This window comes from Podarcis tiliguerta (genome assembly GCF_965153285.1).
Source record: "Podarcis tiliguerta genome assembly, chromosome: 3".
In the NCBI taxonomy this organism is placed as follows: Eukaryota; Metazoa; Chordata; class Lepidosauria; order Squamata; family Lacertidae; genus Podarcis; species Podarcis tiliguerta.
In genome coordinates, this window is record NC_139536.1 from 41,018,371 (window position 1) to 41,040,362 (window position 21,992).

A 21,992-nucleotide genomic window follows, 5' to 3' on the forward strand; every position below is an offset into this window, starting at 1 on the left:
AGCTTGCAGAAGATCAGAGTAGCAGAGCAACTGCTTGGCATACAGAAGATCTCAGGTTCAATTCCCTGTATCTCTGGGAAGGGCTGTGAATGTTCTCTGCGTGGGCCAAAAGACTGACTGCGTATAAGGCAGCTGCCGACGTTCCTATGTTCAGCTGCAGCGGGAAATTCTGCACTCCAGAAGCCGCTGGTAGCAGGGAAGGCGGCCCCTTCCTATGCGGATCGGCAGGACACAGCTGCGTTACACTGCCACCTACAGGCAGCACAGTGACACGACCAGTCCCAACAGGACCGACAGAGGGAGCACAGCCGGAACTCTCCGGCACCGGCGAGAAGGAACGAAGGCTGAGCGCATGCGCGAAAGGAAGGTGCCGCGCGCCCATACGCATGCGTGCTCGGCACTTCCACCCCGGAAGTGGGTCTGGACTACGCAAGGGCGGACACGGTGCCTGGAGCCGCGTCAGGCCGGGCGCCTTTGCGTTTGTTACCGGCGGTAAAGCGCCGCTCTCACATTTGGAGACGGCGAGGTACGGCTGCAGCCTTTGTGTCTTAATATGAGCAGCGAAAGTGGCTTGTCTCCTCTATTGGGGGGGGGCGGGCTGAAGTCACGTGGCCAGCCGAGGGTAGGCCGATAGCAGTTCCATGGGGAGGAGGAGAGATGCTTCTTGTCCTGCCTTCGGCTGCCTAGACTAGCCCATTGGCTGCGCGGCTGGTAGCCTCCCCTGCACAAAGGGGAGTTGGAGGGGCTCAGCTTTGAAAATCCAGGTGCTCAGCTTTGAAAATCCAGTAGTGTATGAGGTCATGCGTACGGAATCCTCAGCAGACAGGAACCTTACCATGTTTCATTACTTTGAGCACAAATTCCAACAAAGACAATCACTTTATTGAAACATCGGTTTTTATTGACCAGTCCTCTGAAAGCTTGTCATAATAAAATATTTAGTCTTTTAGGTGCCACAAGATTCCTTTTGTTTGCTGAAATAACCTGTCACAGCTACTCTAGAAATTGTATTTACCATTACACCTTGGATTCCAAAGTTTTAAAGGCTGTTCAAAGTACTTCTCATTCATGATTTTAAAAATCAGCTATGTCAAGTTAAGTTTCCCCTTATTGCAGACTCAGAGTTGTATGCTTAAAAGGCCACCTAAATTTTCAACTTAAAAGGCCATAGCTAAATTTTCAACTGATGGATTCTTAATTCACAGCACAGCCTCTGAGCTGCTACATAGTTGTCAGCATTCTCCCTGTAGCAAAGGATGACTGTCTGAATAAGTACATGTTCAATATTAAGAGAAGGCACTGGAACTTTCAGCAGAGCATAGTAAGTGGAAAGCAAATCCTGCCTCTAGTTCTCTTCTCCTTTGATAGCCCATTGGGGCCTCTCTTCAAATATACTTCAGTATCCCTCTGATCAAACCATATATACAAATCAGTTATTTCCTGTTCTGATAACATTTTTATGTCATTAATGAAATGTTTGTTCCCCTCTGTTTCTAGAACTTGGGAGTAGCTGTGCCATGAATCCTGAGCTTGTAAGGAAGATTTTCAAAGGAGTTATATTAGTGGAAATTATCGGAGTTGCTAGCGCATATGCACTATATGTTAAAATGGACAATAATCAAGGTAACAAACTATATGTCTCATTTTTTTTCCAAATAACTGTCAATCCACAGAGCGTTTTGACCAGAGAATTTGCAGTCATAAGAATATTAGTGCTATTTACACATAAAAGTAGGATATACATTGAAATCTAGTTCATTTCTTAAATGGAAGAAAGACTAAGCAGAGTAGCATATTTCCATTTGCAAATTTAAATTTTAATATTTACGGCTATTAGCCCATAAATCCATTTGCAAAATTTAGAAAACACACTAGGAATTTCAGTATTTGTATTATAACCAACATAATTACACATCCTTTCTGAACTCACTCATTTACATTCATTCTATCTACTAAGCAACTATAAAAAGGTAAAGGTTAGGTCCAGTCGCAGATGACTCTGGGGTTGCAGCGCTCATCTCGCTCTATAGGCCAAGGGAGCCAGTGTTTGTCTGCAGACAGCTTCTGGGTCATGTGGCCAGCATGACTAAGCCGCTTCTGGAGAACTAGAGCAGTGCACAGAAACGCTGTTTACCTTCTCACTGGAGCGGTACCTATTTATCTACTTGCACTTGACATGCTTTCAAACTGCTAGGTGGGCAGGAGCTGGGAATGAACAACGGGAGCTTACCCCGTTGTGGGGATTCAAACCGCCTACCTTCTGATCAGCAAGTCCTAGGCTCTGTGGTTTAGACCACAGCGCCACCCACGTCCCCTCTGAGCAACTATATCCATTGCCTATTAGAAAGTTTTCCTTGAAGGTGGCATTCTCTAATTTTACTGCAAAATTCCTGATATAGCCGTTAAGCTGTTTGTTTGGAACAGCTCTTCAGCTTTTGGAATTATTTCAACTATAGTAGGTCTCAGAAGCTAGCCTGTTTAGGTTGTCATGTACCATACTACCAGTCATCAGAAATTTTTCACAGGCATTGTCTCTGAACAGAAAGCATCTATTTGCATAGGAGTCATGGGGCTGCACACACAAACCATGCCTGTGCCAGGTATGCACATTTCACACTTTCACACTTTTCTAGGTTCAGTTGCACAGAGGCATGTACTTGCAATCAAGGAAGAATGTGAAGAAGCTTATTTCAGATCTTCCCTGCTTGTCATGGGTAGGCCTGGCGCTGATTCGGCAGTGCTGATATGTGCAGGTCTTTGTTCCCAACCTAGACTGATCTTTCACGTTCAGGCATCCTATTTTCACTTCTGTGTACTGACTAACTTAAGAACAGGGCTCCTTTGGGTGGAGCTGTTGTATATTCATGTAATGGAAAAAAGCTTCCTCCATGCTTTATCTGGCATGGATACTTTTGCACATTACGAGGAGCATTACATTGGTAATGCTCAGGATAGACAAGGAGAATTTGAGTTACTATTGTAATAGAACTCTGTGGCACACCTTTAAAAAAACAACCACCACCACCTGTTCTTCCTTAAACTGAGATAGACCATGACAAGTTCCAATATGCCACTTTTAAAGTGAAAGGTAGGGCACATTCTGGATATGAGAGCAGCTGAAGGGCAAGGCACTGCCCTCCCTGCGGATCTCAGTACAAACAATGAGAACTTTATACATCCCGCTGCCATGTTTTAGACCAGTGATGCAATGTGTTAAAAGATTAATTTGTGCTATCTTAAGACCACTGAGATTTTAAAGTATACATGAGTCTGATAGCCTTCCCTTTTTCAACTTTTGTGCCCAATGTGACAAGCCTAAGTTCTGCAAGTCTTCAACTGGAAATACAGCCTGAGAAGGATAAACAACCAAGTTGCTGCATTTCCTGTAAGATTACCACAGATATTTATGACTGACCAAAAAAACCTAAGAAATGTAGCCACCATGTAATAAAATGTACACTACTTAATTTTTGTGACTGAAATCTTGTGCACTGTACTGTGGTTACAAACTTAACGTTTTTATTTTCTCAGATTTCAGACAAAAAATGCACAGGAGATACCCATCCATCCTAGAAGGTATGTGATAATTAATGTTGGTGTAATTCTTTTTCCCCAACACTTAAAAAAAACAAAAACATTCAAGTGCAGATTAAAAGGAAATCCTACTACAATTTTATCAGAAAGATATATTCAATCAAAATTAGATCTTCAAAAGTCAATCTTCATTCAGTTATGCAAAAGATAAAAAAGACTCTCTTCTATTTTCATAGTTTATTACAAATGTAATGAATACGCTGGTTTTCACGAAAAAAGGGAGAAAGATCACGCAGCATGGTTAATCAGCAAAAGCTAATTGTAAGTAAAAATATTTTTTAAATGTTTACATTAAATATCTTCATATTTATTTTCTTGTCTTTTTACTTTTGTGTTTGTTTTTCAGCATTTTGTGTCTAAACTTCTTTTTCTGCTTGATGATGCTCTTCACATCCTTATTGTGAATCCACCTGTTGCGTTCTTCCTCCCACCTGAGCTGTTTGACATCTAATGGAGGAAGACAGAGAGCACATAGATAAGTTTGGAGTTACTACATCCTGGGAAAATCTGGCATTGAGTTTTATGGATGCAAAGAATACTGCATGAGTTAGAGATTCATGACCGACAAACTCTCTGCTATGTTTTATCCTAAAAAACACAAAGTGCTTTATGTACAAATAAATACAGAGTTCCCTCCTCACCTCCAACAGTCCATCTTGTCTCAAACAACTTACATTTTTCAAACTTAAATGTAATTTGGGCCAATGAGGAACGAATTATATCAAGTTGAAGATTCAGTGCTAATCATGATATACTTTTCTACAAATGCAAACTTAAGAATTTTTAAAAAGTTATTAGCAAGAGCCCAAAATCCAGATACCATATACAAATACCATGTACAACTGGAATTTCCATAAACGAATTGCCTTTGATAAATTTCATCCATTGTACCATTGGCAAATTAAGTTGATCATATAGCTTCCAAAGAAGCATGTTTTTTGGAATCCTTGCATAAAAGGGATGGAGCAAAATATTTGTTTGACATACCCACCCACTCCTGAAATCTTAGGTGGTGCATAACCAAGCAATTTATTTCAAATTCCATTTAACATGTTTCTTAAGAGTGCCCACTTATGATAGCATGCTGAACAGTCTGTTCAAAAAGATTACCTAGAATAGGCATTTAAGGAGGTTTGGTTACTGTGCTCCCAGCTCGATCAATACTTCTCTGTGTGTTGGGCGACATAGCAGTTAGTGGCTCACTTCTATTTTGGGATGTTCCAATAATATCTTGAGTACCAATTGTGATCCACTTTGTCTAAAAGTGACACTCAGCCCTACTGGATGTATAAATGCTTAGGACCTATCTTCATTAATCTGCTTGAAAATGCTGCGTAACACATTAGTAGAGTCATTACAAGCTGCCATACAGCACAGGCTCTCATCTGGCCAAAGAGTGCAGGCAAATTTCCCCTGGCATTTGACTTGTACTACAGTCATAATGGGCCTGTTGTAATTTCTTAGATGCAGAATGCTTTTCAGAAATTTAAACGGTGTTTTAGACTACAGGACTAAGACAAGAATAATCTGCACAAAATTAAGCTTAAGTTCACAGTGGGAGGTAGTAATTGGGAAAAAGGGAATTGACAAGATTCTGGAGATGACCATGCAGCTCTTTTTGAGAAAGCTGCAAGAGAGCAGCTGGAGATAATACACAAAGGTCTAATTCTACTTTAGTAGACTGAACAGCTAGTTATATGACTGTCAAGTCCATCAAGAGTTAGTTCTTTCTTGTTCTATAAGGTTCAAATGCCTATAGACATCCTATAAATAATGCAATACACTGGAATTGGGTTATCCATGTAATTTTTGGATATGGGAGGATATAACTGGAATCTTAAGCCCTCTGGATTCCTATCCAGCAGGATCCCATGAGGCTCAAAGTGGGAAGGCTTTGTGTGCTCCAGATGCATCCCAACCACCTTCCCGAGTTGAACATGAAGGTCTGAAGAGGGCTTCTAAATGCATTGGCGTGAATCAACTTCCTCTTGAGCAGGAATCCTTAGAAGGCATTTAGAAGCACCCTTCAGAACACACTTAGAAGCTCTTTTCAGACTTTCCTGCTCAACACAGGACAGATCGGGACATGAAGTGTGCAGTGCACATGGGCGGCATGGGGGAAGAGAAGGTACAACTGGGAGAAAAAGCAGGATAGAAATCAAATAAATATGCTCCTCCATTTGTTTCAAATGAAACTAATTAAAATACCTTTCTAAAACCATCACATGAGCATTTGGAATGCCTGACAGGTAAATATATTTGCTGAACAGAGGGAAATTCACTTACTTGCATTATCTTTGTTAGCCATTGCATTCATCCCAATACTATCAAACTTGGACCCAATGTTTTCATCCAGCAAGGAACCAAACTTCAAAAGAAAGATGATGATTAGTACATTGATAACCAGCAGACCAAAGACATTTTAAAAAATAGAAAACTTGGTGGCACCTACTTCTTCTGCAGTAGCAAGGATGCCAGTGTCTTTGAGTTTTCTTTTCTTGTTTTCTTTTGACCCTTTAAAACATTAATATGCAATTATTTATTCTACATGAAGAACAAAACGCAAAGTGTTTGTTGGGTGGGGAATGGATTTGAGCAGAAAACAGGAAGAGACTCCCAAGAAGAACTTCTACTATCTGCAACAAGGTGCTATATTTCAAAATTCCATCCTTTTAAAAACATTTTCTCAATGTTTTATAAACAAATGATCTCTAACTTTCTTGACAGCACTGTCCCTGGTATCAAATAGTCTACCACTTACTATTCCTCTAGATAAGGAAAGGGATTTTGCTAACTATAAAGTACCTTAGCAGTTTTACATGCTAGTTCTTTAAGAGCTTGGGCAAATATCATCTAACCATTGCATTTTTAAAATCAAGTTCTAAACCAGTTACCCTTTGTCATCTCTGATAAGACTTCAGGTGTACAGCTGAAAGAAAACTCTATCCTGCTGAAAACTGAACTAATCCTTTCCATCTGGTTTTCTGTGTCTGATATGAAAATCAATTAATTATTTCTTGACAAAGAATAAGTGCACTTTCTATACAGTACTGTCTCACACTTTCTATCACTACCACATGTTGTCTCCCCATAACAACCACACAGTGCTCTGGTTTTCTTAATACCTTATAGTTCATTCCTACCTCTCCTTCCTCAAACTGGACATGCATATTTTCAGACACTAACCAAAACAGAATGTTAAAAGACAATGTGATTAGGTGAGTAAATTCTGCAGAGTAAATTCAGTCTCTTGTGTCATTTTCCTTTAATGGATCTATTAATGACCAGTGTAATCCTATACAAATAAATGCACACGTAAATACCACTGAGTTCAGTGGGGCTTACTTCTAGGAAAGAGGATATAGGATTGAAGCTCAAGTGCCTTATATCTAGCCAGCACAGCTAATACAGACCCCTGACGCTCTCAGAAACTTCACAATTCTGAGTGAAAAGACAGCAAACTAGTGATGAGTCACATTTCTAGCAGAGAGGCAGGCTGCTACAAAACCCCTCAGCATTCTGACACCCAAGGCTGTCTCAGTTTTTCTCAAATATTAAGAGGTCTTTATGTTACCTTTCATCAATCCAGCAAAATCCATTTCTTTTTTTCTTTTGCCTTTCTTACTGGCAGGCTTGACATGCTCCTCTTCATTGTCATCTATCAAAAAGGAAAGCTATTAAAACTTTTACTCAGACTACATCATAAAACGGATGATTTGTCAATATGAAAACACTTTCAGCTTTCGTGCAGAGAAAGTAACCTACAGCCTGAAACATTGTGGTTATCTCACTTCCTATGAACAGACTCCACAAAATGGCTACTCCTAGTCAGCTCAGATGTTTCTACACTGTGTTTCTGAATAATGAAAATACAATAGGACAGCACCGTTCATTCAACCATGCTTGTTGCACATAAAAATACTACAGCTTGGTCCAATTACTGTCATTTTAGTTTAGTCAACAGTGTTAATGTGACCCAATGTTAACCTGAAATTAGGCTCTAGAGCAGTGTTTCCTAAACTTGGTTTTTGGACTACAATTCCCATCATCCTTGACCACTGGTCTTATTAGCTAGGGATGATGGGAGTTATAGTCCAAAAACAGCTGGAGACTAAAGTTTGGGAAACACTGCTCTACAGGATGCAGGGGCAGATGCAACACTTATTTCTGATGATTCGTTATCAGCCTTGGCACATGCATCCTTCGGATCTGTCCACCACCACACCGAACTTATGTGGTCTTCTGCTACAGCTAAATCACATAAATATCTGGTGGAACACTAAGGCAAACAAGTAGGTACCTATGGCATTTAAAATCTGTGCTTTAACAAAGCGAGCAATTTAATAACTTGACAATAAGTGCATTCGTGTTTTTACCTGGAGCTTTATCATCATCTGAGACATCCATAAAAGTCCCTCCATCTTCATCAAGATCTTCTCTAAAGTCTTCATCCATACTACCCAGAGACACTTCCTCATCATCAAGGTCGTCAAAATCATCCTCCTCTGAATCATCCAATGCTGCCTCATCACTTTGGCTTTTCTTTTTCCCTTTGCTTTTTATATTACTAGAATTTGATTTAAAAATACAATTTAGAAAATCCACCTATCCAACTTTCTCATAATGCTTAGAAAGATCACAAACAGCAAGCAATACAGACTTTAGTCTATAAACAAAACACTCAAATTTTGTTAAACTAATGCATATACTATAACTAAACAGGTTTTGGTGGTTTCTATCCATAGAATAATCCCACTTCATCTCCTTTCCTTGCATGCCCCAGAATAGATTTAGGGGGATTTTACAAGGGGTGGGAGGGTAAGTTCCATTAGGGAAGCAAAAGACATTGTGCAAACAGGACAATACCACTGGATACAGCACAGAATGTTAGCAGCTTTACAAAATACTAGACCATTACTTGATCAATTCTCTTTCGACCAGTAAAACTGCCTGCTCTAGGAATAGCAAATTGCAAAGCTGGTTTATGGGGTTTTACTGGATGAATGCCCATAGGGTCACTCCAAAATTATCAGGCACGTAACAAGAGTATTTCCACAATAAATGAGTTCATAAAGTACTCTACAGATATTTTCACAATGCTAAATAACAAGGGAATTGTTAAATGAAATCTGCTATAAACTCCTTATATAATATACCAAGATCCTAGCGTATCAGTATTCCACCCAAAAGCCTGCTTTATTGTAATACTAACATTTCAGAGTGTATGAAATTTAAGGCAGTGGGAACACCAGCAGACAATAAGCGTGTGAAAATCACTTTGCCTGCTTTCTGAGCCAGCAAGGGGGAAGTGCTGTGTGCTGCCAAATTGTTCAGCTAAGAGGGAGTGGAAATGGGGTAGGGGGAAGGAACCCAAAGTGATCCATCTGTGGAAAAACTGGTCTCTGAAGCCAAATGTGGTAGAGCTTTCCTTTGAGATTCCTTCATTTAAGAGTAAACTATTTCAATCCGTGTTTACATATAAAGCAGCACAATTGCTCAGAATATATATCATGCCATTGACTCTGCAATTCTAAACCCCATTGTTTTCAGTAGTGCCTATTCCCACTTGGTGTGTATCGGGTTGCAGCTTTCATCACTCTAAACTACTACCTGATTGCAAGTAACAGGTAGATTACACCACCCTCCTAATACATGCCTATGGATGAAAAAGGAATACGAATGGGAGTGGAACCTACAAGATAAGTTAGCTCAGGCCCATTCAGCACCAGGGTTCTCATCTCTCCCATAGATATAGATAGACAGATAGATGATAGATAGATAGATGATAGATAGATAGATAGATAGATAGATGATAGATAGATAGATAGATAGATAGATAGATGTATATTTGCCAGGCAGCAGGATAAAAGCAGCTAGATTGATCCACAACATACTTAACAGTATGAAGGATGAACCTGCAGCCCTACAGATGCATTTGGACTACAACTCCCATCGTCCTCAACTATTGGCCATGCTATGTACAATGACAGCTGGCAGGCCAAATGTTACCGGGCAGGCCAGTGTAGAAGATAAGGCAGAATACAAATGCGTCCCAAGGAAAAGGGAAGAAGGTGCCCTGATCTTCACAACTGTCTGCACCCCTAGGAGTCACAACTCAGGTTCTCAAATCTCCTCCTCCCCAAAACTAGATCATGACTAAGGAGATCAAGGGAGATGAAGTCTGGCTGTTCGTTTTACACAGAAATTGCATCAACTTCCTTGTAATTTGGTTGATTCATAATTGCAGAAGTAATGTAGCCATATTTCAGGAGGGAAGGGGGATTCTGAATACACTTGAGGTATATTTAGCAAACTTTTGTCCCACAGAGCACAAAGTTTTAGACGAGCCTTGTGACATAATGCACATACATAATACACTCCATTTACTCTATCTGCTTTATCAAGTCGTTCATGGTGCCCATGCAGAAACTCTTAACTTCATATCTTTATTTATTCCCATTAAAAAAACTTACTCAGCAAAATTAAGGTCCTCATTGACAAGTGTATCAAAATAACTATCATGTTCAAATGAATCTGAAAGAAAGAGGATGGCAAAATCAAAACATTTTGATTTGGTATTTAAAACAAATTGTTTCAAAGTGCAATTTGTTATAATTTTCAATGTGTCCTATATTCTTGCATGAAGCAGCTGCCACCTAACAACCCACCAAGACCAAATATCAAATCTGGAATTTTAGAGGAGCAAATACCACATGAGCAACCAGGCAACACTGTAGTGTAAGCAGCTGTTTAGCTTGAGTTGGCTCATCTCCCCACCCACAACTTTGAACTGGAAATTCACATAACCTTGAGTTCCATCTACTGACCAGTCTTAGAAGAACTGCCAAAGGATTACTACCCATCTTCAAGAGAAGCCAAAGTCCCCTACATCTCTTTGATTAACTACGGGCTGGTTGGGGTGAAAAATGGGACAGAGTGGAACAAGTCTTACCTAAAGCTCTTTCAAACTCTTCATCATCCACATCTTCCACACTTTCATCATCTCTCGCAGGTTTCCTTTTCTCCTTCTCCAAGTCCAACTTTTTATAAAATCTGCGTATTAAGAAGAAAAAAGAAATGTTTCCACATTCATATAAAACATGGTTATTAAGTCATCCTGATTTGATGAACTTATAAAATAAGGATATTTCGAGACATTAAACTTGCCTAAGCAATTTCCTACTGTTTTAAAGTCATTACTTCCTATTGCAACAACCTTTCAGGAGCACTTCATGTAAATTTTATCTTTGTGTTTTAGGCTGGTTTCTACACAGACTCCCACATCCCTCTCTATGTTCTACCCAGACAAGAAGCATTAGAATTCAAGGACACTTTCCAGCCCAACAAAAACATCTGGGTTGCAAAGCAGGCCCAGTGAAGAGTGTGGCCTGGGGAACATTCTGAGGACCAGATGGAGAGGCCGAGAGGAACATGTATGGTCCCCAGGCCTAAGGTTTCCCACTCCTGTATTATAAAGATAATTGGGCTAGTACCAGCCTGTAACATCAGGATAACAAGATGATTTATCACAGTGTGATGTCACAACATTCATTTGCTGGCAAAAAGAGCCTTTGGTTCAGGGCTACTGTGGGGGCATTTCTTTCCAAACACTAACAGAAAGTCACGCTGCCACGCAGCGCTTGTAGGGGGTTATATATCCTTTCCCCTCCCCCATGGTAAAACACTACAATAAACATCTGATGTGCCATAATGTCATAAATGATAACATAAAATTGATCTGGTTCACGTTCAAACAGCTGTAATGATCTTCCCACATCTCCTACCTTACTTAGCATTTTTCCCATTTCAGCACAAAAAAGCCCATTCCTTCATATCCATTTTAACAGACAAGTCATTCCCAAAAGGTTATAGAGATGGGTCTAGCTATGCGCCAGACAAGCTTGGGTATAATCTGCCATTTCCAGATTCTTATTCTGGCCATATAAGACTAGACAAGCAGTTGTCTTATTTGTAAGCAGATGTATGTACACTGCCTTCTCCAGGGCTGAAACAGAATCACCAGCAACCAACCAGTGCATCCCATAATAGATACAGGTGCTACTGATGACCTGATGGAAGAACATGAGCCATAACAGCACAGTTATTCTGGGCAAATTCCCTGCTGTTTTGCTGTGATGTATGGAACATTCCAAGGAACTGTTGTCTAGAAATGGATGTGTTTTATAAAAAGCTTTTTTCCTCCACTGATCTTATCTAGTAATTCGAAATATCCATTTTCCCCAGCCGTGATCTCCCTGTCCTATAAAAATGTATGGAAGTGATTTGCAGTTATACTTTCACAACAATAGAAAGCTTCTCCAAGAATAAACCCTCCCCAAAGGAAACAAAATTAAGAGCAATGAACATATGGAAGTATCAATCAAAGATGTCAATACCTGTGGAAAAAGACTTCATCTACTGGGATTTTGCTTTCATCTTGGGCAAGGAATTCCTTGCTATTCACTGGAAATAAAATAATAAAAAACTGATGGTTGTTTATCAAATTAACTTGCTATGAAGGTTATTCAAATGCCATGTCATACACATTTTTCTAAGCAATGTCTTTAGGGCTGCTAGCTTCAAAACCAATCAATCCAGTGAGATCAACTAAATCTCTCTGTGCAAAATGAATATACCTCCCTCCCTCACCCAGTCTATAAAAATGGGGGGGAGGGATCCAGAGCATAAAAGTTCAGAATGTAAAAGGAATTTAACTTTTAAATTAAAAAATCTAATATTAAACAGAATCAGAACAATAAATCTATAATACAATCCAAGCTAAATTTAATTTTTCTTGCTTAGATCACTTAGGCAGAAGAAATGTAGTTATAAGATACCATGGGAACATGGATTACAAATAGAAATTTGAGAGGTCCCATAAAACCACTATTGTATATCACATCATTATTGGTGTTTACATAACATGAATATCCTTAGCCGTAATGTTAATGAGTTAAAGCCTTAACTGTTCATCTGGATCCTACTTCTGAGAGTCTAACAATGAACTCTGTATCCAATAACATCACTCCCCCTTCCTTTTTTGTTAATGTGTTGTCTCTCCTTCTGAAATAGCTATCCTCTTGCGGATCACAAACTGACTTAAGTTGTAGGAAGCAGAGGAAGAATAAATGGACAGTTCTCCAAACAGAGAAAGTGCAGTCCTCTAGGGATTGGTATCGGGACCTGGACTTTTAACCTGCTCATAAACAATCCAGAGTTAGAAGTAACCAGTGAGGGGCCAAGTTTGCCGATGATAATAAATTGTTCAGGGTTGTTAAAATGAAACAAAGAGATTGTGAAGAGCTCCAAAAGGACCTCTCCAAACTGAGTGAATGGGTAGTAAAATGGCAGATGCAATCCAATGTAAGCAAGTGTAAAGTGATGCATGTCAGGGCAAATTTCACATTTACTACTTCTGAACTGATGGTGATGGACTAGGAACAATACTTTGGGGTCATAATAGATGAAGCTGTTGACCCAGTGTGCAGCAGCAGTGAAGTGGGCAAATTCCAGGCTAGGGATCATTAGCAAAGGAATTGAAAATAAAATGGCCACTATCATAATACCATTATACAAATCTGTGATACAACCGCATTTGCAATACTGTGTGCAATGTTGATTGTTCCACCTCAAAAAGGATATTACAGAGTTGGAAAAGGATCAGAAAAGGGCAACCAAAATAGATCAAGGAGATGGAGTGACTCGCTTTGAAGAAAGATTGCAGCGTTTGGGACTTTTTTAGTTTAGAGAAAAGGCGAGTAAGAGGTGATACAATAGGAGTTTATAAGATGATGCACAGCATGGAGAAAAGTAGAGAAAGAGTTCTCTCCCTCTCTCATAACACTTGAACTCATAGGTATCCAATGAAACGAAATGATGAAAGAGTCGGGAAAGATAAATGGAATTCATGCAGCACATAGTTAAGCTATAGTTCTTGATATCACAGGAGACAGTGATGGCCACCAACCTAGAAGACTTTTTTAAAAATGGACAAATTCATGGAGGAGAGGGCCACTGAAGACTACTGGCCACGATGGCTGTGCTCTGCCTCCACAGCCAGCAGCAGTAATGCTTGTGAATTCGAGTTGCTGGAAACCACAGGAGGGGAGAGGGCTCGTCCTCAAATCCTGCTTGGGAGTTTCCCGCCGGTATCTGGTTGGCCACCGAGAGAACAAGATGCTGGACTAGACTGGCCACTGACCTGATCCAGCAGGCTCTTCTTATGTATAACAGTCTTCCAGAATTTTTCTGGTTTTCCACTTACACAATCAATATAAATTTGTTTACATGTTTTTATACTGAACTAACAGGAGATATAGTGTGGAAAAAGCAAATTATAACCCTCATTTACCCAACTGCTTGCTGAAACAGCAAACCAGGTGTGAAAGAACATGGGGGTGACTTACTGCCTGCTTTTCCCCAAAATAGAATGTCTTTCCGACTCACTCTTATGATACGCTTATGATAAAATGAATAAGGTTTCTGGCATCTAACAGTGAAGAGTGTTAGCTACATCAAAGGAACACTTGTTATTTCCTGCATCCAAATGCTAAAAAAAATGTTATTGCCCTTCTGTATGATACCATGGATCAGAACGTTTTGGGGGGGAATATGTTTGTCAATTCCCCTTCCAAGGCCTCCCTCATCTACTACTGAGGATGGGGGACCTTCCACAACAGCATGAGGGCTGCAGGGAGGAGGAATTAGCAAAAATTGGCCCTGCTTCCATTCCTGAATGGAATGACAATATTGGATAAAACCCATTGTGCAAATATCTTCCACTGAAAGTGATGGATCTTACAATGCATTGCATTTACTATCAGGGTACCACTGACTATAATCTTTAGAATGAAAGCTCCTTACTTACCCGCAAGATTTCGTACATCACTCATGGACTGTTTATTCTTTGGCTGCATTACCACGCTACTGGTGTTCTCTGCATTAGAAAGTCAAGAAATCACACAAAAATTTAATTGTTATTAACCTTAACCTATCAGCTACACCTGACAAATGTTGATAGGGTCCATACCTTTGCCCTTAGGAGCTTTGGGATTTCTGTACACAAAACGATCCAAGAATCTCATTAGAGTGAAGTCCTGCAGAGGATCACCTGTGTATTCAATGTAATTCCCCTGAAACAAAGTTAACATTCATAGTGTCAATTTGCATCAAGAAATACATGAATGGAAGTGGCAGCAGAAATCACATGTGTTTGGATTCAGCAGACAAATAAGTGATGTTACTCAGACGAAGGAAAAGATGAAATAGGTTACCTCTCTGAAACCTGGATCACACACAACCCTTTCAGTGGAGGGAAGGCAGCAGTGGCTATTCCTGCTCTGCTACGTAGGATGTCAGGTGTGCCACACAACAAGGGAAGAAAGGGGTGGACAACAGGACAGGTGGGAGACAGGCAGAACCAAGACTGCCTTGTCTCCTGCTTTAAATATCTGTAGCAAGGTGGAAACCCTAGCCAATCTGGTTTTCTACAGGGAAAAATATTTGTGTCAAGAATGGTTCCCCCATTTACTTGTTGCCCCCATTTCTGTCTGGAAACTACTATTCACGTGCAATCCGAATCATTAAGTACATGTGACAGGACACCCAAAAGGGCAACCAAAGTAGTGAAAAAAGTAAGAAATTCAACTAACCTCTAGGATAGTTTTTGCAAAGAGGGCAACAGATGGATGAAAGTGTTCTGAAAGCTGGAAAAATAAAATCAAAGTTGTAATATAAAATCTTATTCCAATACAAGTTTTTGGCACCATATTAACAGCATATTAAATTGACGTCTTAACCTTCACTCCAGGTCCCAACCCCTTATTTATTTATTATTTTCTTGCTACAAAATTGTACACACGTAAATCATAAAACATGACATGACTAACAAAAAACAGGTCACTAGAGGGATAAAATACTAAACATGTTGTTTTGCAGTACATAATAATCAGCTGATTACAGTAAACCAGTAAAGTTCTGTCTATTACCGTTCCAACTGCTGTTAATAAATGTGTTACTAATTCCTTGGTTGGTTGGTTTGTAATGTAGCTGAACTATATAAATTACCAAGTAGCTTTGAAACCAGATAACAAGGGGCCATGATCCCCCATGTGGCAGTTTCCAGAGCTGACTTCTCCACATATTAGATGTAACATTAAGTGCCACTTTTATCACATGAATCTACCTCAGACAGGCTCTGCACTAGCTCCAGCAGCTGGTGCCAGTATGGAAACTCCCCATGATACGCAGTCGATCTAAATGTTTTGCAGCACTCTGTTACCATCCCCTATGTTGAGAAGTAACCTCTATTGGGAGGAGGGAGAGAGAGAGAGAACTGTAGGCTTAAGATAGCCAAAGTGATGACCTCCATAAGTTGTTGGACTGCAACTCCCATAATTTCTGAGCAGCGTCTATGCTGGATGAAGCTGGTGGAAGTTATCTTTGACCTGCTCCAACATAAAGTCATAAGAGAGATGACAGAACTAATCTTTGAACAAGGCTCCCCTTCTCTTAAAACTTGTACAATAGGTTGACTCCACACTTGGTCATACTTAGAATGGGTCTGATGAACTCCAAGAGACTTAACTTACACCAATGATTTAAATGAGCCTACTCTTAACTCTGGATCCAACCCAATGACAAGATACCAAACCCACTGTTAAAGGGAAACTTCTGCAAAAATAAAATAAAGTTGTTTGGGATCCCTCCCACAAAAGCCACATTGAAATTCCTGGTGTTCATGAAAAAACGGTACCTTCTTTAGTTCCCAAAAACTTGTTCTATCAGCTCCACAGTATGAAGGATTTCGATGTAATGGGTCATAGCTACCCAAATTCTTGCCACCTGAAAAAGAAGACATGTTTTGTATCATCAAAGACAAACAGATCTAGATACTTAACAGGGGAACACCTAGTTATCCAACAAAGAAGTAGTCAACCTGATCATTTTAAAGACAGGAGAGTCCTTCTGCAGTAATACCACAAAAAGTACAACAAAAATCTCTGTGCCCTGCTCCAATTTCATACAACCCAGCCTGCAAAATGCATGTTGGTTTAGATAGCAGAGTGGGAAGGTAAGCCAGTTTCTTTTAGTGCAATTGCAACATCTGGTAGGATTAGTTGAAAGAAGAATACTCTTATTATTACACAGAGCTGCCAGATGTCTAGAACAGATCAGAAACCAGAGTGAACAAGAAATTAAGAGTTCTGGACTTGGACATGAGAGGAGTTATGTGAGCCCAGCCAAAGTCTCATGGCTTCAGTTCCCATTCTGTAAAATTGAAATGAAAACAGCCAAGATGGGTGGAGAAGTGCATGAGACATGACATTTTAAAGCACCTTTTACTTACAGAAATATAACTAAGAGGAGGGGGACACACCACTTAAGTAGCGCATGTCTCATGAAAGTTATTAATACAGCAGCAGCAGCAATGGCCCATAACCCTGGCAATGTCTTATCTACTGACACTGTTCCCAAACACTTTTAGCAGATGGCCTTCCTCTGGCTCCATTCAATCCCCTCCACATAAACAAGTTTGAATAAGGAAAGTTTCCTTTGGGTAACGCCCTTCAGATTAAAGTTTGCAGAATTTAATACCATCTACTAGGACCTGAAACATTCCAGTCAACATCTGCCAGATGAATCTCACTCACAATTTTTCAATTTTTACCTGCTAGATTTTGGTGATGTACCCATGAAGCTCCTGAAGCTGGGTCATGAGGTTTCACAGATTCTTCTGTTTTTATTATTTTTGTTTCTTCATCAACATCTGCAAGTTTTTCCTCCTCTTCTTCAGCTTCTTCAAGGTCATGAAAATGTTCCTCATCATCGGATTCCTAGGAAATGAATCAGATTTAAGAAGAAACCAGTGTGGTGATCATGCAAAACTCTGATAAGTTACATTCCAGGGATTGCATATAAAGCCAAACTTGTGGATTGAAAGCTTTTTTTTAAATTGAGGTCAACAGCTAGTTGTACAAAGGCAGGCTAAGAACAACTTTATAAGACGGATATCATACCACATGATCCTGCAGCTGTACTCGTAACCCTGGTTTTACTTTCAGAAGTTCGGACACAAGGTACAGAGCTCCACAGGTGAATGGTGGCATTTGACCACAGGTGACTTGAAGCAATCGCTTTATAAAAGCTTTCACCCGCCGCAGTACTATATCAGCCTTCAAAGATTTGTAGACAAGGTTGAGAAACATAGACTGTTTGGCACACAGTGCTAATCCTGGATCCAGCAGCTTCCTGCAAAAACAAAATAATCATTATCAGCATTAACCTCTGCTCATGAATTCACTCATTCTTCTGAATTTGAGGTACAGACCAACATATGACAGCTGCATCATTTACTACTACTGTCGACACAAAATTATTATTTTTTACTCACTCTAGTTTAAAGTGGACCACTGCTTCATGAATAATATCCCATAATTAGTCACATTTGATTAGATATGTGAAGGCATGGGGGACAGAAAAATGGGGGAGGGGAGGAACCCATTTTATTTTGTTTTTCATTCTTTTTTCTCTTTTGTTTTTGAAAATTTGGTAAAAGTAGGCCTTGAGATCTCTACATTTGTTTTATTTAAACATTCACAGAGCAACCTAACACTCAGATCTACTGACAATCATGTTAGGATAGGGGATGGGACCTTTCCTGGTGAGTCCTCCACTATGCCAGAAGAAAGGTCCATGGACATACATATCTATCATTTATTTCAACTGGAGAGGCAAAGTAAGGGTTTGTGAGAAGTACAAGGCAAAAAGAAGCGTGTTCTACTGCCACCATGGGTGGTGCAAGCCAGCAAACCTTTGGATCATCCGCCACTTCAATTCCCACCCCACTTAAGATTGTTCTGTAAACTGAGTTCAGAGGAAGGAAAAAGAAAAACTGGTACAACAGGAGGCTCTTGGCTCAACCCTGCTTCAATAAAGGATAATCGACTGGAGAACACCAATAATAACCAAAACGAAACAAAAAACCTCCACATTACAGATGTCTACATTGGCATGAACTGTCAAGCAAAACAGTTTACCTATCAAATGCCAAAAACAGACAGGGCAACTACTGATATGCAAAGGGGGACAAAGTAGTTCTCTTGCCATCACAATATTCACAATTTAAATTCATATAAACCATAAACAACTGATCAGCAGTAAATATTCTACAAAACGCGACTTAATAGAAACATTAAAATGTATGTGATGCTTACTTGTATAGGGCTGTGTAATATCGGTCAGATATAGTCTGATTAGAATCCATTACTTGAAACAGCAACATCAAGGCTTGGATGCTAGTGCTGAAGTTCGCAAGGTGCAAAACCTTAAACAAAGTATTCATCTGCTCCTTTATTTTTTCATCACTAGTCTGAGCATAAGGGTAAGCTCTGTTCACCCCTGTCAAGAGAGCACTAAGCATTTTGGACTCAACGTCTTTTTTCTTGATACAAGACCGAAAAAAGCAAAAGTAGAGTGTAATGAGTTTGTTAGCCAGCTCACTCTCCTCGTGACTAAGAACTATCTGGTTCAAAAAGCAGATTGCATAGTATTGTGCTTTGGGGCTAATGTTTGATCGATAGAGAAGCCTCTCCACTTCATTACACACCACTCCTTTCATGTTGGGATGCTTATGAAGCAGAGTCTCTAGCAGATAAGATGCTTTGGTGGCTATTTTGTTTAGAGGATCTCCCAGTTTGTTTACTAACTGCACAAGAAAAGCTTTCTCTTCCTCTACCTTGTTGCAGAGAAGTTCATGCGCAACAGTAAGAGCACGGGTTTTTGTTGCCACCAGGGGATCATGACTCAGTGATTCTAACACCTGCACAAATTCAGCCACCCAGTGCTTCAGGTGATGCTCAAAATACCACAAGATCAGGCGCCTGTCCCTCGAGTCTCTGTTGCCACTTGAGAGCTGCTCCAGAGAGCCAAAGGGATGTTGGGAGAAAGTGTACAGCTTACGATTGTCTGGTAGAAGATGTGTCATGAGAAGCTCTTTGAAAGTATCCAAGGCCATTAAACTCTGCCTTCTACTACCTTTCTTTTTGATCAGATTCACCAGGGTCTCTATAAACTGAAGTGAGTGGACAGTAGCATCTTGGATAAGAAGGGTCATGGCAGCCATTCTGTCAGCAAGAGTCCCTGATGACACTACAGTTTTCATCCAAGCTGATGATGATCCTTTCCATAGATTTGCCTTACTCTTGCAGAGGTCTGCCTCTTGTTGGTAAAGCTTTTGAGCCAAAGCCTTATACTTGGATACAAGGGACTGATTTTGGGGTTCAGTAGAAAATTCATTTGTATACTCCAGATCATACCATTTGCCCCCTGGTTTTATAAGAAGTATCTGCCGCTCATGAAACTGAAAAGTGTCCACTTCCTTGTCTTTTTTTGTTCCAAGCAACAAAGCACTATTGGGAACTGACTGTTTCTTATTATCTTGGGCATTACTTGACTCTATTTTTTCTTTACTTCCTTTCACTTGGTTTTCTTTTTTTGCTACTGTAGTTTTGTTTACTTCCTTTTGGTTGACTTTCTCTTTTTTTCGTACTTTTTGTTCTCCTTCAACTGCTTCTCCCTCTTCTTCTTCATCTGCTGCAACCAGGAATTTTTTTGAATAGCTGCTCACACCCAGTGATTCTATAAATGCCTCCAATTCACCATCCTTCAGATCATCAATGGCACCTTTTTTTCCACCATCTACAATTTCTTCGGTCTCATCCAAAGCAGCGAGCATGATATAATCTTGCTGCATAAAACAAAGTAACAAGTTGTCTCAGCAGCGTGTTCATGGATAACATCATTTGACAGTGCATGCATTATAAAACATCCATATTGCAAATAGGTTTATAACATATGCAGACAACATTGCCCATTACTGCTTCTAAATTACTTGCACACCTCTGAAATATCCACCAATGTAAGGACTATCCAGTATTAAGAATTGTCCCACCTGTTCTCATAGTGCTCGATTTTTATTTTTCGTTTTACTAAAAACCATGTACAAAAATCAGAAAAAATCTGTCTTAATCAGTGGCTGCACATAAAAAAATTAAGGACAACAGGCTAGTTGTGACATAAGAATTTGTGGCCACACATTTCTGTTACAATATTATCTGTTGGTCTGCATGGGGCCAGAAGGTTCTCTGTATAAAACCCAGTGAGGGAGGAGATGTTTAAAAATGAAAACAAAAATTGTTCACTGCCCACATACTATGTGTGTAACCCCTCAAGCTACACATGCAGCAGATCTGCCATTTATTTCCACCAGTTTGAAAAGACGGCAACATGTGAGAAGCCAACATTAGACAGATGACGTTTCCTTCCAGGGCAAATGCCCTTTTGGAGAAAGTTACAGGTAGGTAGCCATGTTGGTCTGCCGTAGTCAAAACAAAATAAATAAATTCCTTACAGTAGCACCTTAAAGACCAACTAAGTTTGTTACTGGTATGAGCTTTCATGTGCATGCACACTTCCTCAGATACACTGAAACAGAAGTCACCAGTCCCTTATATATAGTAAGAGGGTGGGGAGGGGTATTACTCAGAAGGGTGGTGGGAATGGGTGATTGGCTGATAGGTGTGGTAAACCTGTTGACAGCTGTTAACGACTGCAATTTGTCTTACAGGAAAAAGCAAGGGGAGAAATGGCTAAAAATAGCCTTATCATGTATAATGAGATAAGAATCCAATGTCAGCAACTTCTCTTTCCAGTCTATTTCTGAAACTCTTTTGTAATAAGACAGCTACTTTGAGATCTTGTATAGGTAGCTGTCTTATTACAAAAGAATTTCAAAAATAGACTGGAAAGAGAAGTTGCTGAATTGCAACTTATTACCAAACTTAAAACCATGGAGAGACCTGGTCTGAATAGAGTCATTGGATTCTTATCTTATGTATCTGAAGATGCATGCACACGAACGCTCATACCAATAACAAACCTAGTTGGTCTCTAAGGTGCTACTGGAAGGAATTTTTTTGTTTTGTTTCGACTTTTGGAGAAACTCCGCCTGTTAAAGCACATCCTTCCCGGGGTAAAAGAGCCAGGCTGACCCAAGGCTCTCACCCCTTTCCCACCACGTGGAAGGAAAGCGATGCGCAGGGACCTCCCTGGACCCCTTTCCTGGCCGCCTCAGGGCCTCTTTCTTACTTTGGTGCCTCCGAGGCGCAGCACCTCCTCCAGAGTAAAGCCGCTTCCATCATCAACCTCTCCCTCGCCATCTCTCTCGTCAGACTTCTCGAGCTCCAACTCCGACAACGTCGCCATCTCCCTCGGCCAGACCACGCATGCGTCACCCTAGCTTCCGGGTAGTAGTGATGACGACACTCACTTAGAAGGTGAAAGGTCCTGCTAGATACATAAGAAGGTACTATGAACGGCGCAGATTTAGGAAAAAACGG

General features: G+C 40.1%; 2 protein-coding genes across 4 annotated transcripts; one reads left to right on the top strand and one right to left on the bottom strand.

Annotated features, from left to right (window-relative positions):
- Nucleotides 1–381: 381 nt before the first annotated feature.
- CEBPZOS (CEBPZ opposite strand) lies at nucleotides 382–4,234 on the top strand. 3 transcript variants are annotated; one of them, XM_083432286.1, is made up of 6 exons: nucleotides 384–526; nucleotides 1,206–1,321; nucleotides 1,498–1,623; nucleotides 3,532–3,576; nucleotides 3,771–3,855; nucleotides 3,941–4,234. In XM_083432286.1, the coding sequence occupies exons 3-5, from the start codon at nucleotides 1,518–1,520 to the stop codon at nucleotides 3,851–3,853; spliced, it is 234 nt and encodes a 77-aa protein (XP_083288412.1). In that variant the 5' UTR covers nucleotides 384–526; nucleotides 1,206–1,321; nucleotides 1,498–1,517; the 3' UTR covers nucleotides 3,854–3,855; nucleotides 3,941–4,234. The 3 variants fall into 3 exon arrangements, with proteins under 3 accessions (XP_083288411.1, XP_083288412.1, XP_083288413.1); XM_083432285.1 differs by lacking the exon at nucleotides 1,206–1,321 and having other exon boundaries at nucleotides 382–526; XM_083432287.1 differs by lacking the exons at nucleotides 384–526; nucleotides 1,206–1,321 and adding an exon at nucleotides 593–622.
- Nucleotides 3,757–21,945, bottom strand: CEBPZ (CCAAT enhancer binding protein zeta). Its single transcript, XM_083432147.1, has 16 exons — nucleotides 21,742–21,945; nucleotides 18,810–20,341; nucleotides 17,613–17,844; nucleotides 17,264–17,429; nucleotides 16,349–16,437; nucleotides 15,246–15,299; nucleotides 14,624–14,726; nucleotides 14,462–14,530; nucleotides 11,991–12,057; nucleotides 10,547–10,647; nucleotides 10,068–10,128; nucleotides 7,971–8,161; nucleotides 7,169–7,252; nucleotides 6,047–6,108; nucleotides 5,881–5,962; nucleotides 3,757–4,041 (listed from the first exon to the last, which is right to left on the bottom strand). The coding sequence occupies exons 1-16, from the start codon at nucleotides 21,856–21,858 to the stop codon at nucleotides 3,902–3,904; spliced, it is 3,150 nt and encodes a 1,049-aa protein (XP_083288273.1). The 5' UTR covers nucleotides 21,859–21,945; the 3' UTR covers nucleotides 3,757–3,901.
- Between the last annotated feature and the right edge of the window lie 47 nt (nucleotides 21,946–21,992).